The 19707-nt window shown below is 45.7% G+C and overlaps 1 protein-coding gene across 2 annotated transcripts; it reads left to right on the forward strand.

The window, feature by feature from the left end:
• Positions 1–3977: 3977 nt before the first annotated feature.
• Positions 3978–18290, forward strand: pdcd6ip (programmed cell death 6 interacting protein). Of its 2 annotated transcripts, none has more exons than XM_030120612.1 (18): positions 3978–4274; positions 7254–7308; positions 7388–7457; positions 8355–8482; positions 10131–10284; positions 10797–10897; positions 12851–12967; positions 13040–13262; positions 13328–13451; positions 13802–13979; positions 14985–15096; positions 15213–15382; positions 15738–15986; positions 16066–16200; positions 16380–16474; positions 16734–16860; positions 16950–17155; positions 17330–18290. In XM_030120612.1, exons 1-18 carry the CDS (start codon positions 4069–4071, stop codon positions 17511–17513), a joined length of 2634 nt encoding a protein of 877 aa, XP_029976472.1. In that variant the 5' UTR covers positions 3978–4068; the 3' UTR covers positions 17514–18290. The 2 variants fall into 2 exon arrangements, with proteins under 2 accessions (XP_029976472.1, XP_029976471.1); XM_030120611.1 differs by having other exon boundaries at positions 4069–4274; positions 12836–12967.
• The last annotated feature ends 1417 nt before the right edge of the window (positions 18291–19707 follow it).

Raw genomic sequence — 19707 nt, forward strand, 5'->3', positions numbered from 1 at the left:
CCTTGGGTGACCATATTTTGATTTGCAAAAAAAAGGACAATCGGCAGGGCCTCGACACACAAATTCAGATAGGTTTCTTGGAAGTTGATGAACATGCTTTATTATGCTTGAATGATGCAAAGGAAAACTTCTGTAATAAAATACAATGAAATCTGTAAACTTCTAACAACAGCCCTCTTGGATTCTTTTCAAATAAGTAGAAAGTGTTCTAAATATGAACTCCTCTGTTATGAAATCCAGCTTCACCAATACATCTCTTAGTAATTGTAATATAAGATAAATAATAGAAGAGTCTCATCAAAATACTAACAAACACAAAACAGAGTAGAGGGGAAAACAGTAATTGTGCTATGAAAAAAGTTGAATACCGGACATTTTTGCGAATTTATAAAATGCAAAAGAAGACGCTGGGTCACCCTAATATACATATGTACACACTGACTTTGGAATCACACTAATGTCCTTTGAAAAGAACGGTTTTGTTGAGCTTCTGCCTCTCATTGTTACGCTGCAGGCGAAGCAATGTCATTTTGGCGATTGTGGTGCAGCCTCAGTTTGAAAAACATGGAGACACCAAAGCTCAACAGTGTATGGTGGTGACTGTTGATGCCGTATTGCGTGTCATTGATGTGCTCCCCCAGCAAAAACACGTCTTCTGAACCGATCCTCTCCCGCACCATGTAGAGGACCTCCAACAGTTTGATGGGATGTGATCGTTTACAGTCTGCTGCTGCCTGGCGAACGACCCACTCTGCTGCCCTGATGACCTTAACCGTCCCTTGAGATGGAATGACCAGACCTCCATTGTTCTTCAGAGTCAGCAGGTGGTAGCTCTGGTCCTTACGGGCAGATTCAGCATCCATCACAAGACTGGCCCGGCAGACATCACAGGACAGCTTCTCAAGAGTGCGTCGCACTACAAATCCTGAAATCAGCGAAAAACAGATTCATGTTATAGCTTATAATTAAAAAGCCTTGGAAAAATAATCAGCTATAGACTAAATCTACCATCAATCGACCTCTACCTGAAATGTACACAAGAATGTTGTCCACAAGACCATCGAAGTGCTTGGGAAGGCAGCTGTGGTCATGTACAAGGGCAGGAATGTCAGCGAATGGGGATGTGAGATCTTCTCCTTCTGCAGAAGACATGTCTGCAGCCGACAGGTTGGTAGATGTATCTATGCTGTACGTCTGAGCAGTAGATGACATTGCTCCGGCTGCTAGGAACTCCATGTCATCCTGCGCTGTCACATTCCAACATAACAAAAACCTTGTCACGGGTTCTTGGATGTGGGAAATGAGTCTTCAACGGCTCACATGGTGTTGCTTTCAGGTCACATCCCAGCTGCGTGCGCATGCTAATGTTGGATGCATGGCCATCCTTTGTAATGCACACCACCCTTATCTGGCGCTGTTGAAGTTCTTCCAAAGCGTGCACTACCAAGACTCTCTGTGTTTCTGGTGTTAGGCTCTTGGTCAAATAATACCCAACTGGAGCTTTAAAATAACCTTGGAGCCCAACAACCATGAAGACAAGAGCCTCAGAAGCAATGTCAGTTTTATTCAAGTGATCCCCCATGTCCACGAATCCACGCATGGTTTGTGTCTGTGGATCATACTGAATATGCTTTTTGATGGCCATGGCATCAAGCATCAGAGTGACACAGCCATACTTGGCTTCATTTTCCTGGCGCCGTCTTCCAAGCATGTCAAGCATCATTTGGTTTAGTCCAGGTTGTGCATCCAGAGAGCTCAGCCACCTTGATACAATTAAAAGACATAGACCATTTAGTCACTCACCAGATGAACCGCTAACCCAAGAAATAACCCAATAACCCACTTTGAACAGTGGAAATACCAACAACTACTGCAACACCAAAATGTATCAACGGTTCAACCAGTAATTTTAATCATTGAATATACTGCAGTCTGTAGCTTTAGTTGTTAATGCAGTTCAACTTAGAGATGAAGAATACCTTTGCAATGAACTAGGGTGTGGGAGGTGAATCTTTAGTTTCTCTCAGGTAGTCATGAGCCTTAGGGCCATGCAGATGCAGGGTAAGTGCAAAATCTCTCTGGGCTTTCGTGTATTCCACACCCTGCTTCGAGAGGAGATGAACCGGAAGATCTGAAATGCAATTAAGAAACGTGATTGAGTACGTCTCCTTAGAGTGGTAACCAGGAAATCTAATAACACACACAAAAAATTTAATGTAATTGTTTATTTTACCTGAGTAACATTCAAGTTTGTCTTTCAGTTCTTCATTTATTAGGTTTTTGTCTTTCAGTTCCTCCAGAAGAGCATGCATGTTTTTCTCCGCCCTCCGTTCCCTCGCCATGGCATTACTCTTCTCCCGCTGCAATTTGCGTACCAATTTTGATGCTGCATCAAGTTTGGCTTTTAGAGCCTTGGGCCACGAAGGCAACACATACAGGTGGTCACAGGATTCCCTTTTCCGGGTCGTTTGCATCTCTTCAGTGGCTGCCTTTTGATTTTGAATAACATATAAACACAATAATAACAATAATAATTAAAAAAAAATATTAATAATAATAGTCATGGGCTTGTGTATAAGGCAAAAATATGTTTTATGTCTTCTGATAAAAAAAATGTCTGTTCTGTCTGCAAAGGTTCCCCTTTGGCATAGTTTGTACATGTTTATTCATCACAGTGCATGTGTGGCATAGAGCATGTGACAGAACCAGTGGTTCTCCCTCCCTTTACACAGAATACCACCTCACATGATACTGGGCTCTTCTAGTAACACCATCATAGCCGTTCCTGGGCACCATTGTGTTGAACGGTGTAATGACAGGCCATATGATGCTCTCATTTGTTAATGACATTCCACATGCCTTTAAATACTGACAACATCAGGCGGAGGTTCATCCTGCTGAGATTCCGGCAGGTTTTCTTCTGCTCGCCTTGAAGCAGCTGTGCTTCTTGTTGCTGTAGGCTAAAAGAAACAGTTAAATATTGAAATGTTGTGTAAAATACAACATTTTATGTTTCCCTTAACTTACAGGAAATGTGACATTAAATCAGACATTTAAATATCCACCTCAAATTCTTGTGGGCCAGTGATAAACATACCCTTTGAAGATGAGCAGGGAAATTAAAGATTTTGGGCACAGCACCAGCCTGACAGTCTGCCCGGTCCTGTCAAAGTGCTCTTTGTGAAAGTGGTCGCTGCAGACCAGGGACCGATCGTTAACCACGAAATCATCCCTTTTAAGTGCAAGTTCCCATTGTCTTCTGCGCTCTCCGCTTTTAGGAAACCTTAAAAATGGAAGGAAAAGTACTCATACATAAAACCTATTGTCAATACGTTCTACCTTTTCTCCTTTAACATTAAGGACAAGGACAAAAATACATTATGTTGGGGTCATTTGTGTACATATTCAGCCAATGCAAAAATTGTGAATTTCAGCAAGAGAAAATCTAATTAAACAAGATGTAAGTAGATAGTAAATTTCTAAAAAGTTAGGGTCAAAACCAATCTTGCAATATTATCACACAGCCATGGTGTTCCTGTGCAGCATAACTTTACATAACTGTACATAAACAGTGTCCTAATAAAAAGAAAGTCATTATATTGTCATGTCTCACCTGTGAAAGGTGATTCCACAGGTTCTGGTCTGGAGGCTACGCTCATTGGAGCAGCCGTAGGCAGCACAAAAATCAGGCATTTTGAGATGTTTCTGCAAACACAAAGATAGCATGAAAGAATATAAATGTAAAGATGTTTTAATAAACGAACCACTTATATTGAAACGTAAGATTAATTCTGTCTCTCCCACCAACGTCAAATTGCTGAGTCAACTTCGTAATATATAGGTCAATTTCGAAATATATTTGAAACACCTTAACAGAATAAGGCATCAGATTTAATGGAAAGTCTGAGACATTTCTGAGCATGCGCAGTGCGGCTCCCCTTCCGCCTTGACGTCATCGACGTCCCTCGTTAGAAACCAGGAAGTGAGTCCTCCGCTGTTGTTTGTGTTCGCTGGCCACTCTCCGTCTCCGTGTTTTTCTGATTCAATACAGCGCAGACCGGGGCCGAAATGGCAACGTTTATTTCAGTACCATTGAAAAAATCCTCTGAGGTGGACCTGGTGAAGCCGCTGTCTAAGTTTGTGACGGCTACGTATCCTGCGGGCGAGGAGCAGACGGAGTACATCCGCGCCGTGGAGGAGCTCAACAAGCTCCGCAAGAACGCGCTGGGAAGGCCGCTGGACAAACACGAGAGCTCCCTGGAGATCGTACTCAGGTGGGAGAAAAACTCCTCCATAAACCAGGTCCTGGTCACACAGCCGGGACTCCCCGGGCGGTGGCACTTCACCTGAGGCGGAGAGCTGGCGCTGTCACTGCCGCACCCAGACGGTTAGCCTGTAGCGGCTAACGACGCAGCTAAAGTCTAGCGACAGTGCTACAAAGAAGGAATCTGAACGACCTGTCAGTGTTAGTAGGCTTAACCGGGAGGCCAGTGAAAATGTTACTCTGTTTGAATGGACTGTCACATGTTGAGTAACTAAGATTTGTCATGTAATCTGAGCTGGTTGTCATGTGTCGCCTTGGCCTTTGCATTGTAAATGTCTGAAAGACGAGTCCACATGGTTCACTGAGGCAGCTCTAAAACACAGAGCAAATGGGGAGATTAACCAGAAAACAGGTTAATATAGTTGAAAATGTTGGTCTAAAATTAGTGTGACATCCCACTAAAGCTTGACCACATGTTTTTGTGAATATCAACTATCTTTATACTTCTATAATGAAATCACAATCACAGTTTAATCTTCTCAGAAACTTCAACGTCTAAGTGAAATTCACTCAATATAGTTAATAATAATTGTCCAAAAATTTTGGACTGTTATATTAGTTGTTATTAAACAGTAAGAAATATTGATCATTGTTCCCAGAACTTGAGTTGCTGTCTTGTTTTGTCTTCATCAACAGATGCCAGCAGATGATCAGTTTATTTCTGACTGAGGATGAAAAAAAAAAACATTTTATTTTTAACCCCAAAAAAATGTTTGGTTGACGCAAGTATGTTTTAGATTTTGATCAATCTGACAATGGAGGTATTGTCTAAGTTTCCCAGTGTGAAAGTTTGGTAAAGAAATGCTGTCCATCCATCCATTGATCTTCATGTACTGAGTATTGCAGGACACTCTCGCTGATCCAGGTGAACAATGGGTGGACGCAGGGTGCACCCCGGACAGGTCACCAGGGCATTACAGGGCATTACTTTGCTAATTAAAGGCATCCTTTATTTGTCCAGCCTTTATGAACTCTGCCAAGAGAGACCACATATGATCATTTAGGATCTGGAGTTTGTGTGAGCGCTGTCATCCAGCTGAGTCATCCCTCATCAACCGCACTGGTCACTCTCCAGTTTTTAACATGTGACACTCTCTATCAGCAGACTGAAAATAATCCTTTATTTTGGCCTGACCCACTTCAGTCTGAGACTTCCTGTGTGAGAAAGACATTTGTTTGTAGAAATAGAAAAGTTTCATTTGGATGTCAGAGATTAATTTATAGATAAAATCCAATATCAGTTTCTGTCACATTCATATTTACAGTTTGGGAAAAAACAGTGTTGCACTGTGGCCTACTTTGCATAGAGGAACTGTGACGTACAATGAGTGTGTGTTGGTAAGACAAAGTTCCTCTGTTTCCCTCACAAGATTATTGCCACCTGGCTATTATTACCTGCTCTTATGTGATTATGTCATCTCATTATATTGTGGCTGAAAAAACGGAAGAAATCTTTTTTTTATTTTTTTTCCCCTCACTGACCGCATCATATCTTTAAAGGTCACTTCTTATAAACCTATTTGCTCCATTCCTTAGTGAAATATAGACTTTGTCCTCTGTAATTTAAGTCGGTGTTCTCACTGACTCATGAGTTATTTAAAGCAGAAAGTTTGCTCAGATTATGTCACTGGCCAGGTATGACTCTGCTGAAATTCAATTTTCTCTCCGCCGTGATTATTTTTTGTCTTTATTCAATGTGAATTTGTCTCACAGGTTTTTTTGTCTTGACTGAAATATTACACTAGTGTCAGGGTGTTGAATGTCCATAGCTCGACATTTACTCACCTCTAAACAACAGCAGTCTTTTCTTAATTTATATTCAAGAAGCATGAGTGCTGTATATTTCAGTCCTGGCCCAGTGGGGCCGCTGCACATCATCTCTGAAAACTCCAAATAATGTCTCTTTTGAGACGGATGTTTAAAATATGCAGGTTTTTCACTCCTGAGAGGTGAAGAATGCTGAACTACCAACATGTAGTCTGGATGACGTGCATCAGCGTTTAGATGAGAAGAATTTAGGTTGTGATTTTAATAATTTACTTTGTTGTGACTCATTTAAATTAAACAGTTGTTATGTGATATTGTGCCTTAATCACTCACTAACATGTACACAAATATGTCTGTTGCAGTCTTTGTTGATTCGACTGAACTTGAGTCGAACAGTGGTAGGAAAATCTACTTAAAACTGCTCAGAAAGGGGAAAGTTCTCGCAACAGCTGATCTCGTCATACATTTTTATTCCTAAATCCATAGATGTTTTACATTTATTTCCTGTCTCAGCCGCCTGAGGTGTTTAGAGATCCCTGGTCCGGGTTGATTAGCCATGAACGAGCAGCCTCCGCTGACATCTTGGCTCTTTGCACTTCGTCTGTCAGGCAGGCAGCCGTGGCGACGGGCTCGTATCGTTCACCCGGCCACCGTGTTGCCATGGAGACCATTGTTTGTGCAGGACGCTTTCTTTCGCTCACTGAGCCGGGAGACACACCTTATATCAGCTTCCCTTTGTGCACGTGTGTGCGTGTCCGCCTCGATGACAAATGTATATTCGGGTAGTTCAGGAACTGGCTTTGTTTGTGTTTTTGTTTATATTCCATTCCAGAAAAACAGGATAGAAAAGCCTCCTAGGGGAGTTCCTAATTGGCCCTCATGCATGATGTCAATTCTAATAATAGACGGTTCGCATCGTCGACTCAGATACTGAAGATACCGATACGGTGAAAGCCCCTGGAGCTGTGTGCATTTTTCCTGACTCAAGTGTCTGCAGTGTCAGAGTTTTCTCGCACCTCGCCCCAGCTGTTATGTAACCGAGAGTCATGATCAAGTTTGTATTGTAGTTTTCAGTCAAGATCAAGAATAAAGACATTTCATACTTTTGTGCTTCAGACGCAAACGGTTCAATTCCTGACGTCTCTCGATTTTGTTCCCACAGATACTATGACCAGCTGTGTGCCGTGGAGCCCAAGTTCCCCTTCTCTGAGAACCAGGTAATTGATCGGAGAGCGCATATGACTGTCGGCGAGACTCTGAAGAGCTTCAACACAAAGCGTCTCTCTGTTTCTGCAGCTCTGCCTAACCTTCACATGGAAGGACGCCTTCGATAAAGGATCGCTGTTCGGCGGCTCAGTCAAGCTAGGTGAGTGTTTTTATCCTCCGCATTTGCGCGTCTTGCATGAGCACTCACGCGCGTTAACATGGGTGCAGCGAGTGGCAGGAAGGAGAGGAAGGGCTTATGGGAAAGCGTCCGGACTTTGACCCTCGTGTGCGTGTTTGTCATTCTGTCTTCAAATCCGTCTTTGTCTCAGCCGTGAACACACGCCCACAGAGAACCGCGGCTTTCTGGAAATCACATATTAATTGCGTTCAGAAACAGGTCTGGCGAGGTCCGGAGGAACGCTGGAAGATAGATTTGACACAGAAGTATGAACACTTCATATTTCTCTCCACTGAAGCCTCCACTCTCGATATTTTTCTTGTTTACGCTCTAATCTGTTGTCCGCTGTGCTCACTTTTGGGAGTTCAGAAGTTTGAGATTCTGCTCAGTGAAATCTGGGCAACAGAAACAGACAAAGTAGGCAGAAGAAAGTTTAATTATACAGCACCGTTTGGGCTCGATGCAATTCAGAGTTCTTTATAGTGTTTGTGAAATGTGTTCAGATAAAACACTGAAGGAAGTTTAAGATTCAAGATGATTAAACCAAGCCATAAGCGGAACAGTTTTAATCACTGCGCCACAAATACAGATATTTTCAGGTGATCCTGACACTAAGTCAGGCATCTGCTGCAGTAAACTGTCGTGTTTTTTAAGCTCTGATGTGAAAATGTGGTGGGGAAAAAAAACACACAAACAACTCAGGAGAAAAGAAAAAGCTCTGACACAAAATCCAAACCATACAGGAAACATGGCAGCCTGTCCTCTGTTCGCTCGCTGGTTTCTCTCTGTGTGTCAGAACATGAAATTACTCCCGATACGGGGACCCTGGTGGGTAATCGAGCCGTTCTGTCCATCAAAGGCTTTGTTTCCCTCTTTCAGCTCTGGCCAGTTTGGGCTACGAGAAGACGTGCGTGTTGTTCAACGCCGCCGCTCTGGCCAGTCAGATCGCCTCGGAGCAGAACCTGGACAACGACGAAGGCCTGAAGACCGCTGCCAAATACTACCAGGTGGGTTACTGTACAAACGGTCGTTGTCGGCGATTTATTTTTTTTTCTTTCCTCACTTACGGACTCCTACAAAGAACCAAACGGCCGCCCACGCCGAAACAGAACTGAACAATATCCACGCTGTCTCCTTCAGACGGGAAAACATTGGCAGCTTCTCGTCCAGAAGACCTTAAACTTTGTACCGTTAATCACTCTTACTGTGTTCTTAAATTTATTTTACAGTCTGAGTGTTAACATTTTGCTAGTTTTCACCCTAGCCCTTTATTATTTTTGAAAATTTTATGATTGCGTTGTTTTTTTGCTGGCAACCAGCCCTGTTTTATTATTTCAATTACATCTCAATGAATTATTATACTGGAATTTTCTGTACTCAGCAAGGGCTAAAAAAAAAAAAAAAAAGGATTTTACACAGCATTATTAATTGTACTAATGTTTACACAGAAGAAATGTCGAGTTTTCCTCATTTTGCAAGCACTGGGGTCAATAACCGCACTTAAGATCCAACAAATGTGTAATAAAATCTTCACTGATGAGTAATATCAATACGTTTCCCTCTGCAGTTTCATTATCTGTCAAATTGCTTCCATTTATCTATGATTGATTCTGCTTTTAATTGGCACTTCTCCCGCCCGCAGCCGTCTTGTCGCCGTTAGATTTAGAGTCGAGTCACTGTGTAATTCATGAAAGAAATGTCCTTTTGTGGAGATGACAGCGGAGTCAGACGGGAGAGGGAAAGAAGAAAATAACCCTCAGCTTACGTCCATTCACAAGTTAATTTCAGGCTTCAGTGATGTAAGCTCCAATTATAAAAGCCGCTCCAGAGCTCCTCTAACCGAACCAGCAACGTGCAGCTTTGGCATGTTGTTCTCAGTTAAATTTCGTGTTCTGAGAAGGAGCGAACAGGAGGCTTCTGAGGCACGCAAAGGTTTTCTACAGATGGTATCTGCACCAAGAAAACCATCTGTAATGTATTTTCTCGCATATATTGTAAGATTTTAATTCACGCTTTTGACTAAAACTTATCTCAAGCATCCTTTTCCTGTGCAGAAAGTTAAAACTGTCATTAGTTTTTAAAGATGGGCTTTGTTAGATTTAAGTAACACCACGGTTGTGCAGTAGGTGGCAGTAGTCAGTCACAGTTTGTGTCCAGTCCAGCTCGATCTTTGAGTTTGTTCTGTCGATACTATTCATCATGAGCTCCCACACGGTTGTGCTCACTGTTAAATCTGCAGACAGAGTCGATGCTTAATTCACAAGAACAGACGTGCCGGATCTTAGTTTGAGATCATAACCAGAGCAGCTGTGCTGCAGTCTGCAGACACAACTGAAAACTGGCATCGAGCTTGTTCTTTGTTAGATCTGATCGTGCATTTTGACCTTCACCTACATAACCGTGAGCCGTGCTGCTGATCGTGCTCGTAAAGCGTCCCCCTGATGAGCGGGGCAGAGGCGGGAGCTGTGTGATTTTTGACCTGAAGGCGCAGGTGTGCTGGATCGGGGACTGGGCGCTTCAACTCTTTCTGGGGCAAAAAACTAAATGTGGCGATGTGGATTCCCATCTCGGCCGCCGAGTCTGATCCGTGTCTCTCTCTCTCTCTCTCTCTCTCTCTCTCTCTCTCTCTCTCTCTCTCTCTCCCTCTCTCTCCAGCTGGCCAGCGGAGCGTTCAGCCACATCAAGGACACGGTGCTGTCCGCTCTGAACAGGGAGCCCACCATGGACATCTCCCCCGAGACCGTGGGCACGCTCAGCCTCATCATGCTGGCCCAGGCCCAGGAGGTCTTCTTCCTCAAGGCCACCTCAGGTACCAGAGGCCCAGCAGCTCGATCTGGGCCCCCAGGGGTGGAGACAGGGCTAAAAATGTGCTCGGAGTGCAAGCTTGAGTTGTTGTGAAGTTGTTACAGATTGTGCTTTGAACGAATGTCTTCCTTAATTACACACCCGTGCAGTTTTTTTATTTTTTTTTTTTTTTTTGGGTCTGGTGATTAATTTTCAGCGGTGACAGGAGCAGTTTTGGTCCGGGTTGCACGCAGCTTCTGGCCCAGTTCTGTCTGCAGAGTTTGCTTGTTCCCGTTTTCCAGCAGAGCAGTTTTGAAATTATGTATTTGTAGAAAAATTAGAGCAATAATTTGCTTACAAGTGGAGTTTCAGCTTTTAGTAAGTTAAGTTTCATTGTTTATAGGGTGCGTGTGGGAATAGGGAAGATGTTTTTAAGACGAGCCACTTCCTGAATCTCTGCAGCCTCTAAGTGATTGACGGCCTGTCTAAACGTCCGCGAGGTTTTCTCTGGTCTTTAAACGTATCTCCGCTCAACAGATAAGATGAAGGACGCCGTCATCGCAAAACTGGCCAATCAAGCCGCAGATTTCTACAGCGACGCCTTCAAGCAATGCCAGTACAAAGACAACCTCCCCAAGGTATGAACCTACACACACACACACACACACAGTTCACAAGGGAGACACAAACACACGCACTGTTAGCTGTGTGTTCACCGTAGCAAAGACATACAGAGTATGAGCTCTGTATGGTCTGGTGTGTGTGTGTCCGGTTGTGTGCGCGTTGTTCTCGGCGTGTGTTTATGTGGGAAAACAGACTCAGGTTGTGGGACTGTCCAATTCTCAACCTCTCTGTTCTCATTGGTCCACTTCCCGCCTGGTCTTGCTGTGATTGGTTCGGTCACTGCTAAATCCACCGATTGACCTTTTTCTTTTTTTTTTTGGTGTTCTGGTTTCTTACAAACTAATCAGGGGCATTTGTAGAGCTTATGTTCGAAAACACACACACACACACACACACACACACACTCCAGGTTGAATATTTTGAGGTCAGGCAAGTGAAAAGCAGCTGTTCAGTTAATAATCAGAAATGATTGAACTACGATGTCTGAAAGATAATCGATACATATTATAATCTAAATTGTAAATATGTGGTTATTTTTTATATATGCAGACTGCAATCAGTGTAACCTTTGCACTAAAGCAGAAACGTACAACTTTTATATATCTAATGTATTTATAATATAAAATCTATTATAATAAAATATAATTGTTTAACCATTCTCTTATTTCTTTTAGTCATGACTTTTGCCAAAAAAAATTTACAAGAAAAGAATTTGGCACTCAGAGAGCGCAGACCTCCGACACAGCTCAAATCAGTCACCAACAACAATAAGAACACCATATATACTAAAAAACATTTTATTTCTCCCCAACACAAACAATGTATGGGAGAAAGCTGTTTGTTACATGTTCATATCTCAGTGTGTTGCCTCACAGTGACTGACACTCCGGAGTCCCCCTATTTTCGTCTGTTCTGGATCCTGGTATCCGGAATACTTCCGTGATCTGGATCAGCAGCTGATATCTCTTAGAGTCATTGAAGAAGTTACACTGTCATTTTTTGCTAAGCCCTCTTGTCATTTATTGTTGGGTTATGCCCAACTATGTCAAAGACCTATCTCTCAATGATAAAGAATCCTTTAAAAAAAATTCCTGGATCCACACAGTGATCCGCATCATCAAAAAAATTTAATGGATTCTTAGTTAGCCCAAGACCCACCTTTCCACAAAGTTTCAATGCAATCCGTCCATAACTTTTTCCACAATGTTGATAACAGACCAACCAACAAACCGACGTGATTACATAACTTCCTTGGCGGAGGTAAAAATCCTGCTGGGAAAAGATTTCCTACCTGCTGACAATTTAAAAACACAGTTTTAGATAAATATATCAATCGATAAAGACAAGTTTCTGAAGAAATAAAGAATTCAGCTGAGACACTAATGATGTTTTAGTAAATAGCTGAAAGGTTTTGAATTATTTAGAGTGAAGACGCCACTTCTTGTTTTTATCCAGGTCAGGAACAACACGCCTTGTCTGATAGCAGCGTCTGGGTTGTGGAGCTGAAATCAGAAATGCACATGCAGCTCCATCAACAAACACACACACACACACACACACACGGTTGTGGGATGTTTGATGCGGGGTGAAGCGGCTTTTGCTGGAAGGTTAAACATTCATGGCCTGTTCTGTTTTTCTCTCTCGTTGTCTTCCTTTCTTCCTGCATCCCTCGTGGTGGTGTTGGTGTTGGCACTGGTCGCCTGTGTGTGTGCGTGCGCGCGTGTGTGTATGTGCACTTGTCTTATGTTTGCACACTCCCGGCTGCCCGCGCCTGTTTGTGATTGGCTTCTGTGACGTCGTCTGTGATTTGACCTCGCTGGTGTGCTTCTGCCCTCTCTGTGGTTTTTGCCTGGCTCTCATGCGTGTGCGTGTTTGTGTTTTTGTGCGTGTGTGTGTGTATATATATGTTTGCGTGCCTGCGTGTCGCTCTGTGGTTGCCTCTCCCTGGTCAGTATTTTTATTTTCAGGAAGTGCTGCCGGTGCTGGCGGCCAAGCACTGTATCATGCAGGCCAACGCCGAGCTGCACCAGAGCGTCCTGGCCAAGCAGAAGAAGCGCTTCGGCGAGGAGATCGCCCGTCTGCAGGTAGACGCTTCGCTCAGTAGTCAATGCCGTTTTTGAGCAACTGAGATCAACCTTTGGTCTCCGTCGCCTCAGCACGCCGCGGAGCTGGTGAAGACGGTGGCGTCCCGCTACGACGAGTACGTGAGCGTCAAGGACCTGACCGACAGGATCAACCGATCCCTCACGGCGGCCAAGAAAGACAACGACTTCATCTACCACGACCGCGTGCCGGAAGTCAAGGACCTGGAGCACATCGGCAAGGCGGCGCTGGTGAAAGCCACGGCCATCACGCCGCCGCTCAGCCAGAAATTCACAGGTATGACGCGGACGGCCAAAACTGAACGTCGACACAGGTACTAAGGGACGCCATTTCCTCCGTAGATGTGTTTGAGAAGATGGTCCCCATGGCGGTGCAGCAGTCCATGGGCGTTTACGGCCAGAGGAAGGCCGAGACGGTGAACAGGCTGGTGGGAACGATGAGGGAGGCCACCAACCTCTGCAACGGGTACGCCGCGCTCTCCGCCCGAGTGTCTCTTTTTTTTTTTTTTTTTTTTTTTAAGCGTGTGTGTGAGTGCTTCTGAGAGGGTGTAAAAGATTTATAACCTCTACATGGAACGCTGCGTCAGGCACCATTAAAATTTTGGAAGCACTTAATGACGAGCAGTTTGGAGAGTCCCGTTCAGCACACACACACACACACACACGACGCTGCGCTAACACTCCGCTTTCATGATGCGAAGCTTAACCTCAACCACATCTTTCTCTGCAAGGACTCTTGAGCTGTGCCGAAGCCGTTTTCTCGCATGCTGACGGATGTCCTGAACCGCACTAACCCATCATGTCCGCCTCCGCCAGGGTTTTGGCATCGCTGAACCTGCCGGCCGCTCTGGAGGACCTCTCCGGAGACTCCATCCCGCAATCCATCGCCGAGAAGGCCCGATCCATCGTGCAGCAGGGAGGGCTGCAGAGTATCGAGCAGCTCATCAAAGACCTGCCAGAGTTACTGACCCGCAACAGAGAGATCCTGGACGAGGTCGGTGGTGGAGCCAGACACACACACACACACAAAAAAAAAACCCCACACTGATTTCCACACAGCAGTGACGTAACCTTTCACCCCGCGGCTGATCGCCATCCCGTTTCCGGCACTTGAACAACTTCAGGCTCCAAACAGCTTGTCTGTCATATGGCTCTGCCTCCTTGACAAAGAAGCATATGAGCCTCGTGCCGCTAAGTCTCTGATTTGGACACAACCGGCGCCGAAGTTTTCCACCAGCGTTCCCGAGAAGCGCGCTATACTTAAAAACTCATAATCGCTGGCTGCGAATGGCGTAAATCCCAGATCACGATCATCACAGATATGTAATCCACTGATCTCTGGGCCAAGGACTGTGTGTCCACCAGCTCCAGCCAACCAGCTTCTTTAAACCTCTCACTGACAAATAAATAAACAGACGGGAGGGAAAACATAAAACACAGAACACCGTCTGCTTCCAAGTTTGGTTTTTTTTTACCCCAAAACCAAACCGCTCCAATTTCCTCCCAATAAAGTTGTCACTTGTGTTGTACAAAGAAAAAGAGCCAAAACAGGAATGAAAAGTACAAATGGGCTGTCCAAAAAATTGAGTTTTTTTGGAACATTTTCCTTATTAAACTCTATTTTTGACTTCATAGTTCTCTAAAAACATCACATGTGTCGCTGAAATAATAAATTATGTGTTAATCAGAAACTAAAGTGAAAGTAATCAGGAGTTTTTGCGCATGTCAAGAAAATGTGGATTTGACAGCTTCATGATGGCCAGTTGTGTGTGGGTTTTTTTTTTCCTTCCATTAGAGCAGCGATAGTGATTCCAGCCCTGTTTGCATCAAGGTGTTTGAGTCGTTTCACAGTGAATTAGGCAGGAGTCTCGTAACGCTCAACCCTCCCGGCTGCAAACTGCTGATAGCGTCAGCGTCTAATGTGTCCGCTGCTGTCGAGGTGTTTGTAATTGCCTCGTCCACTCAGCATGTTTTCCTTTTCTCTCTTCCTTCCTTTCAGTCTCTGAAGATGTTGGACGACGAGGAGACGACAGACAACGAGCTGAGAAGCAAGTTCAACCAGCGCTGGAACCGGACTCCCTCCGGAGACCTGTACAAGCCGCTGCGCACGGGTACGCCGCCAAAACTCTCTCCCCCCCCCCGCCTCCTTTTTCTTATTTTGCCAAGCATGTTTCCTTCGGCCTGTATTCATCTCTTCTTTCCTTTCCCCACCCTATCCCCGTCCCAGAGGGCGCCAACTTCCGCAGCGTCCTGGATAAGGCGGTGCAGGCGGACCAGGTGGTGCGGGACCGCTACAACACTCACTGTGACATGATCGCCCTGCTGTGCAAGCCGGAGAGCGAGCTCAACGCCGCCATCCCCTCGGCCAACCCCACCAAGACCCTGCAGGGCAGCGAGGTCCGTCCCACTCCCGCGCTCGCCATTAGCCTCTCGCCGAGCGTTTAAGCGTCTCGTGTAAACGGGAGTAGCGGCCGTACGCGAAGCCTCCGGTGGACAATGTGTGCTTTATGGCCGTTTCCCTCCTCCTCCTCCTCGCCGGCGCTCCATTTTTCATTCGGTTTGCTGACTGCGCGTTGTGTTTCACTGGGGAACTTAAACAACCAAGCAAGCAGAACTGGCGGGAAAGAAGTGCTTGTCTCTCCAGTTACAGTGTTGTTCAGTGACGGGGAAAATAAAAAAAAAATGCGTTGAGGTGTGATGAGGATGGATTTTAATTAAATACAGCCTAAAAAATGTTTCCCTGTCCGTTCAGGTCGTGAGCGTGCTGCGCGCACAGCTCGCCCAGCTGGACGAGCTGAAGAAGGAGAGGGAGACCCTGGAGGGGGAAATCAAGGGCGTGACCTTCGACATGTCCACCGTCTTCCTGACGGCGCTGGCGCAGGACGGCGCCATCAACGAGGAGCAGCTCTCCATGGCCCAGCTGGACCAGCTGTACAGCGCCTACAACCAGCGGGTGCAGGCCTCGCTCCGCACGCAGGAGCAGGTGCTGGGGCAGGTCCAGGTAGGCGCCCGACCGCAAAGCGCCGTGGTTTGTTCAGACGGAGAGCTCCAGGTGACTGAACCCTCTGCTCTGGGCGCAGACGTCCCACCAGGAGTTCAGCAGCCTGAAGCAGTCCAACACCGAGGCCAACCAGAGGGAGGAGGTCCTGAAGAAGCTGGCCGCGGCCCACGACAGCTACGTGGAGATCAGCAGCAACCTGCGCGAAGGCACCAAGGTACTCGCTCAGCACAACGCCGGCGCTCCGGGAGGAGCCGGGCTGCAGCGATGCATTTATCCTCGCAAACTTTCCACTTGTGTTTGTGTTTTTCTCTCTGTGGTGGAGGAATTGTTGGCAAAGCAGGTGATTTATTTTTGTCTTTGCTCTTTTTTTTTTTTTTCCCCCTCCTTCCTCAGTTCTACAACGACTTGACAGAAATCCTGCTGAAGTTCCAAAACAAATGCAGCGACATCGTTTTTGCTCGCAAAACTGAGCGGGACGAACTCCTCAAGTACGTGCACAGCTCAGTTTTAATGTAATTTATGGGTTTCTGTGATTGTTACTGACGAGGCCAGAGTCTGAATGAGCAGCTTGTGTGTCAGTGACCGTTTTAACTCGCAACCTTAATATCTTAACCTTGACATTCTACCAGCAGTGTCCTGCAGGTTTTTGTTGTTTATGAACTGAAGAATGTATAAAATTGAGTTATTTGCAGTGAATGTGGGGAACTGGTGCAGCAGCGGGCCTGCAGTGATGAATTGTTCTTTCAGGGAGCTGCAGCAGAGCATCGCTCGGGAGCCCAGCGCTCCATCCTTTAACGTCCCGGCCTATCAGAGCACCCCCGCGGCCCCCGCCCCCGGCCCCGGCGGCCCCACTCCCGCGCCCAGGACCGTCTTTGTAAGCAGCCGCGGCGCCGAATGGGGGGAAATTCCCCCAGAACTCCGTGAGAAGACGGAAGGTTCACTCTTCCTGTCTCTGTCCGCTAGAATCAGCCGCCTCAACAGCCGCAGCAGAACCAGCCGAAGCCGCAGCCCCCGGCGAGACCCCCGCCACCCGCCTTCACGCCTCAGGCAGCCTCCAGCACTCCCACCAACGCGCCGCCCGCCGGGACCCCCACCAACAACCCGCCGCCGATGGTCCCGCCCTCACAGGCCCAGGGACCGCCGTACCCCTCCTACCAGGGATACCCAGGGTCAGTGCTCAGTCCCAGCATGCAACAGTTTGGCGCACAGATACAACAGGGAATTGCGTTTAGTAACGGGTGAAAATTAATTGTCAAGCTTCTCATTTCTGTCCAGCAAAAAGCTTTCAATAGTGTTTTCATGACTGTTCTCCTCTTTTTTTCCCCGTGTTTGTGTGGCTGCAGGTTCTTCCAGATGCCCATGGGCTACAACCCCTACGCCAGCTACGGCCAGTACAACATGCCCTACATGCAGTACCAGGGCGCCCCGGGACAGGGGGGATACCCCGGAGCCCCCCCAGCAGGACAGCCACAGCCCTACCCCGGCTACCCCCCACAGCCCCAGCAGCCCTACTACCCTCAGCAATAGCTCTCCTCCTCCCCCTCCCCTCCTCCTGGCTCTCCTCACATGTTAACACCAAATAAAATTGTCCCCCAGCAATAACACTTAATCTCCATCATCAGCTCCTCCTCCAGCTTGGTTTCCTCTCACTAACAGCGGCGGCCAGGACGACCGCCTCAGAGCTGCGTTGCACTTCTTCCTTCAAACCCTTTGATACTCAGTTGCTCCTTTTTGTTTAAATTCATCTCGCTCTTTTTTTTTTTTTTATTTCCCTGATACTCTCAGCAGTGCACTAACTCCCTCATTTTCTACTGGTTCTGTTTATTGTTTAATTTAAACTGCAAATTCTTTTTTTTTTCTGTTGATAACTGACTCCCTGACTAAGCCGGACTGCTGTACGACTCACAGAGGCACACAGGAAACTCCCCCCACCCACCCCGTCCTCCCCCAGTGCTTCTGTATCTACTATATTCCTATTTTTGTAATGAATACTGATGCCTCGCCGATGTATAAACCTATAAAGACTGTAGGTTTTCTAATGTAGATGACTGTTGAGAGATCTGCTCTCGTTTCCTCTCTTTCTTTTCTTTCCTCTTCCTCTCTTCACGCAGGGAATGTGGGTTTATTTCTGTGTTACAATCAAAGGCTGTACAAGAGGGAGAAATGGCTCTATCACATGAATATATGTATAAATAAGACTCTATGTGGTTAACCGAGACACTCTGTGTGCTGCACTGTCATGCTCTTTTGTGTTTATTTTTATTCATCAGCTCTAATGGGATTAAAAATAACTGCCAGACGGTGTTTTTGTCCATCTTTAAATGTTTCGAGAGTGGATGTCTGCACAGTGGTCTCCGTCTAACATTTAGCATGACCTTAGAAACTTTGATAGTTTGCAATGTATAAAAATGTTTTTTCGCCTTTTATAGGAGAATTAGTGATTAATTCCTGAAATATTCTGTTTTTAATTAGGTTTTTCACTAATTTCTCCTCACATATCAAACATACCGGCGAGCCAGCATCACTGGTACTTTCCACTCTATTTTTCTTGAGGATTGTTCTTTTATTAGAATAAATCCATGCATGGCTGATGAGGTCTGGATTAGAAGCTCGACATCAGTCACTGGCAGTGAAAAGTGCTGAGCGGGATGAATAGTCCCATACAAATATTTTAACAAAGTATTATTTTTAGTGCCGTCAGTCAATTAAGAGTTTTTAAACTAATTATTAACAACTCTGACCAGTTAATTGTGATTAATTGCATCATTTGTGAACTTGTAATCAGCATAAAATCATGAAAATGGCTTTATCTAAGTATTTTAACTGAAGTGGAGCAGTTTCACAGCAGAAAACACTCACCAATGTGGATTTTGAACCATCCAACATTTTAAAGTGAAGATGCTCAAGGGAAGGCCAGTCCCTTTTTCTCTTTGAACAGTGTTGAACGGTGTTGAACAGTCCAAAACATACACGGCCACAGGAGGATAATTGTATTTTCAAGCCTTAAATGAGGACTATCCTCCCCATAAATTCACCTGTACTGCACATGGATGAAAAAAATCAATGAGTATTCTATTTCTTTTCTATGAGCCAGTTGCTAAACCTAACCCTAATTCTGTCTGCTTTTATGCAACCCTAAGGTGGAAACATTACACTTGAGATGGGTGTGTGTTTAGTTTGTTTGCTGAGTGTGTTGGTGGAGGTGTGTGAAGCGGCCAGAAGGGGGCAGTCCTGCAGCTCACTGAGGTGTCCGGCGCTTCACCTGCCATTGTTGCCTCTTGCAGCCAATCAGGGAGTGACTTGTCCCATCCAACTAATCGGACGCCTCTTGACCCCCCCGAGCACTTGGGGGCAGATCCCATTTAGATGACATGCAAATTGCGCTCCAGCAAGGTCGCGATCTCATCCAATCATATTTCCCCGCAGGTGATTTCTCCACAGACAGATTTCATCCCCAGATATTTATTCAGTGTCAGGAGACGCTAATGATTTCACATATCTCCTCTCCCTATCTCTATCTCTCTCTCTCTCGTGTGTGTGTGTGTGTGTGTGTGTGTGTGTGTGTGTGTGTGTGTGTGTGTGTGTGTGTGTGTGTGTGTGTGTGTGTGTGTGTGTGTGTGTGTGTCAGGAGAGGCAGATGGCAGCGCAGTGTGATGTCTGGAAGGATGCATGGAGATGTTGGCAGAGAGCTGCTGGTCCCCTGCCTGCATCCATCACTCCA

This window comes from Salarias fasciatus, chromosome 22, assembly GCF_902148845.1.
Source record: "Salarias fasciatus chromosome 22, fSalaFa1.1, whole genome shotgun sequence".
In the NCBI taxonomy this organism is placed as follows: Eukaryota; Metazoa; Chordata; class Actinopteri; order Blenniiformes; family Blenniidae; genus Salarias; species Salarias fasciatus.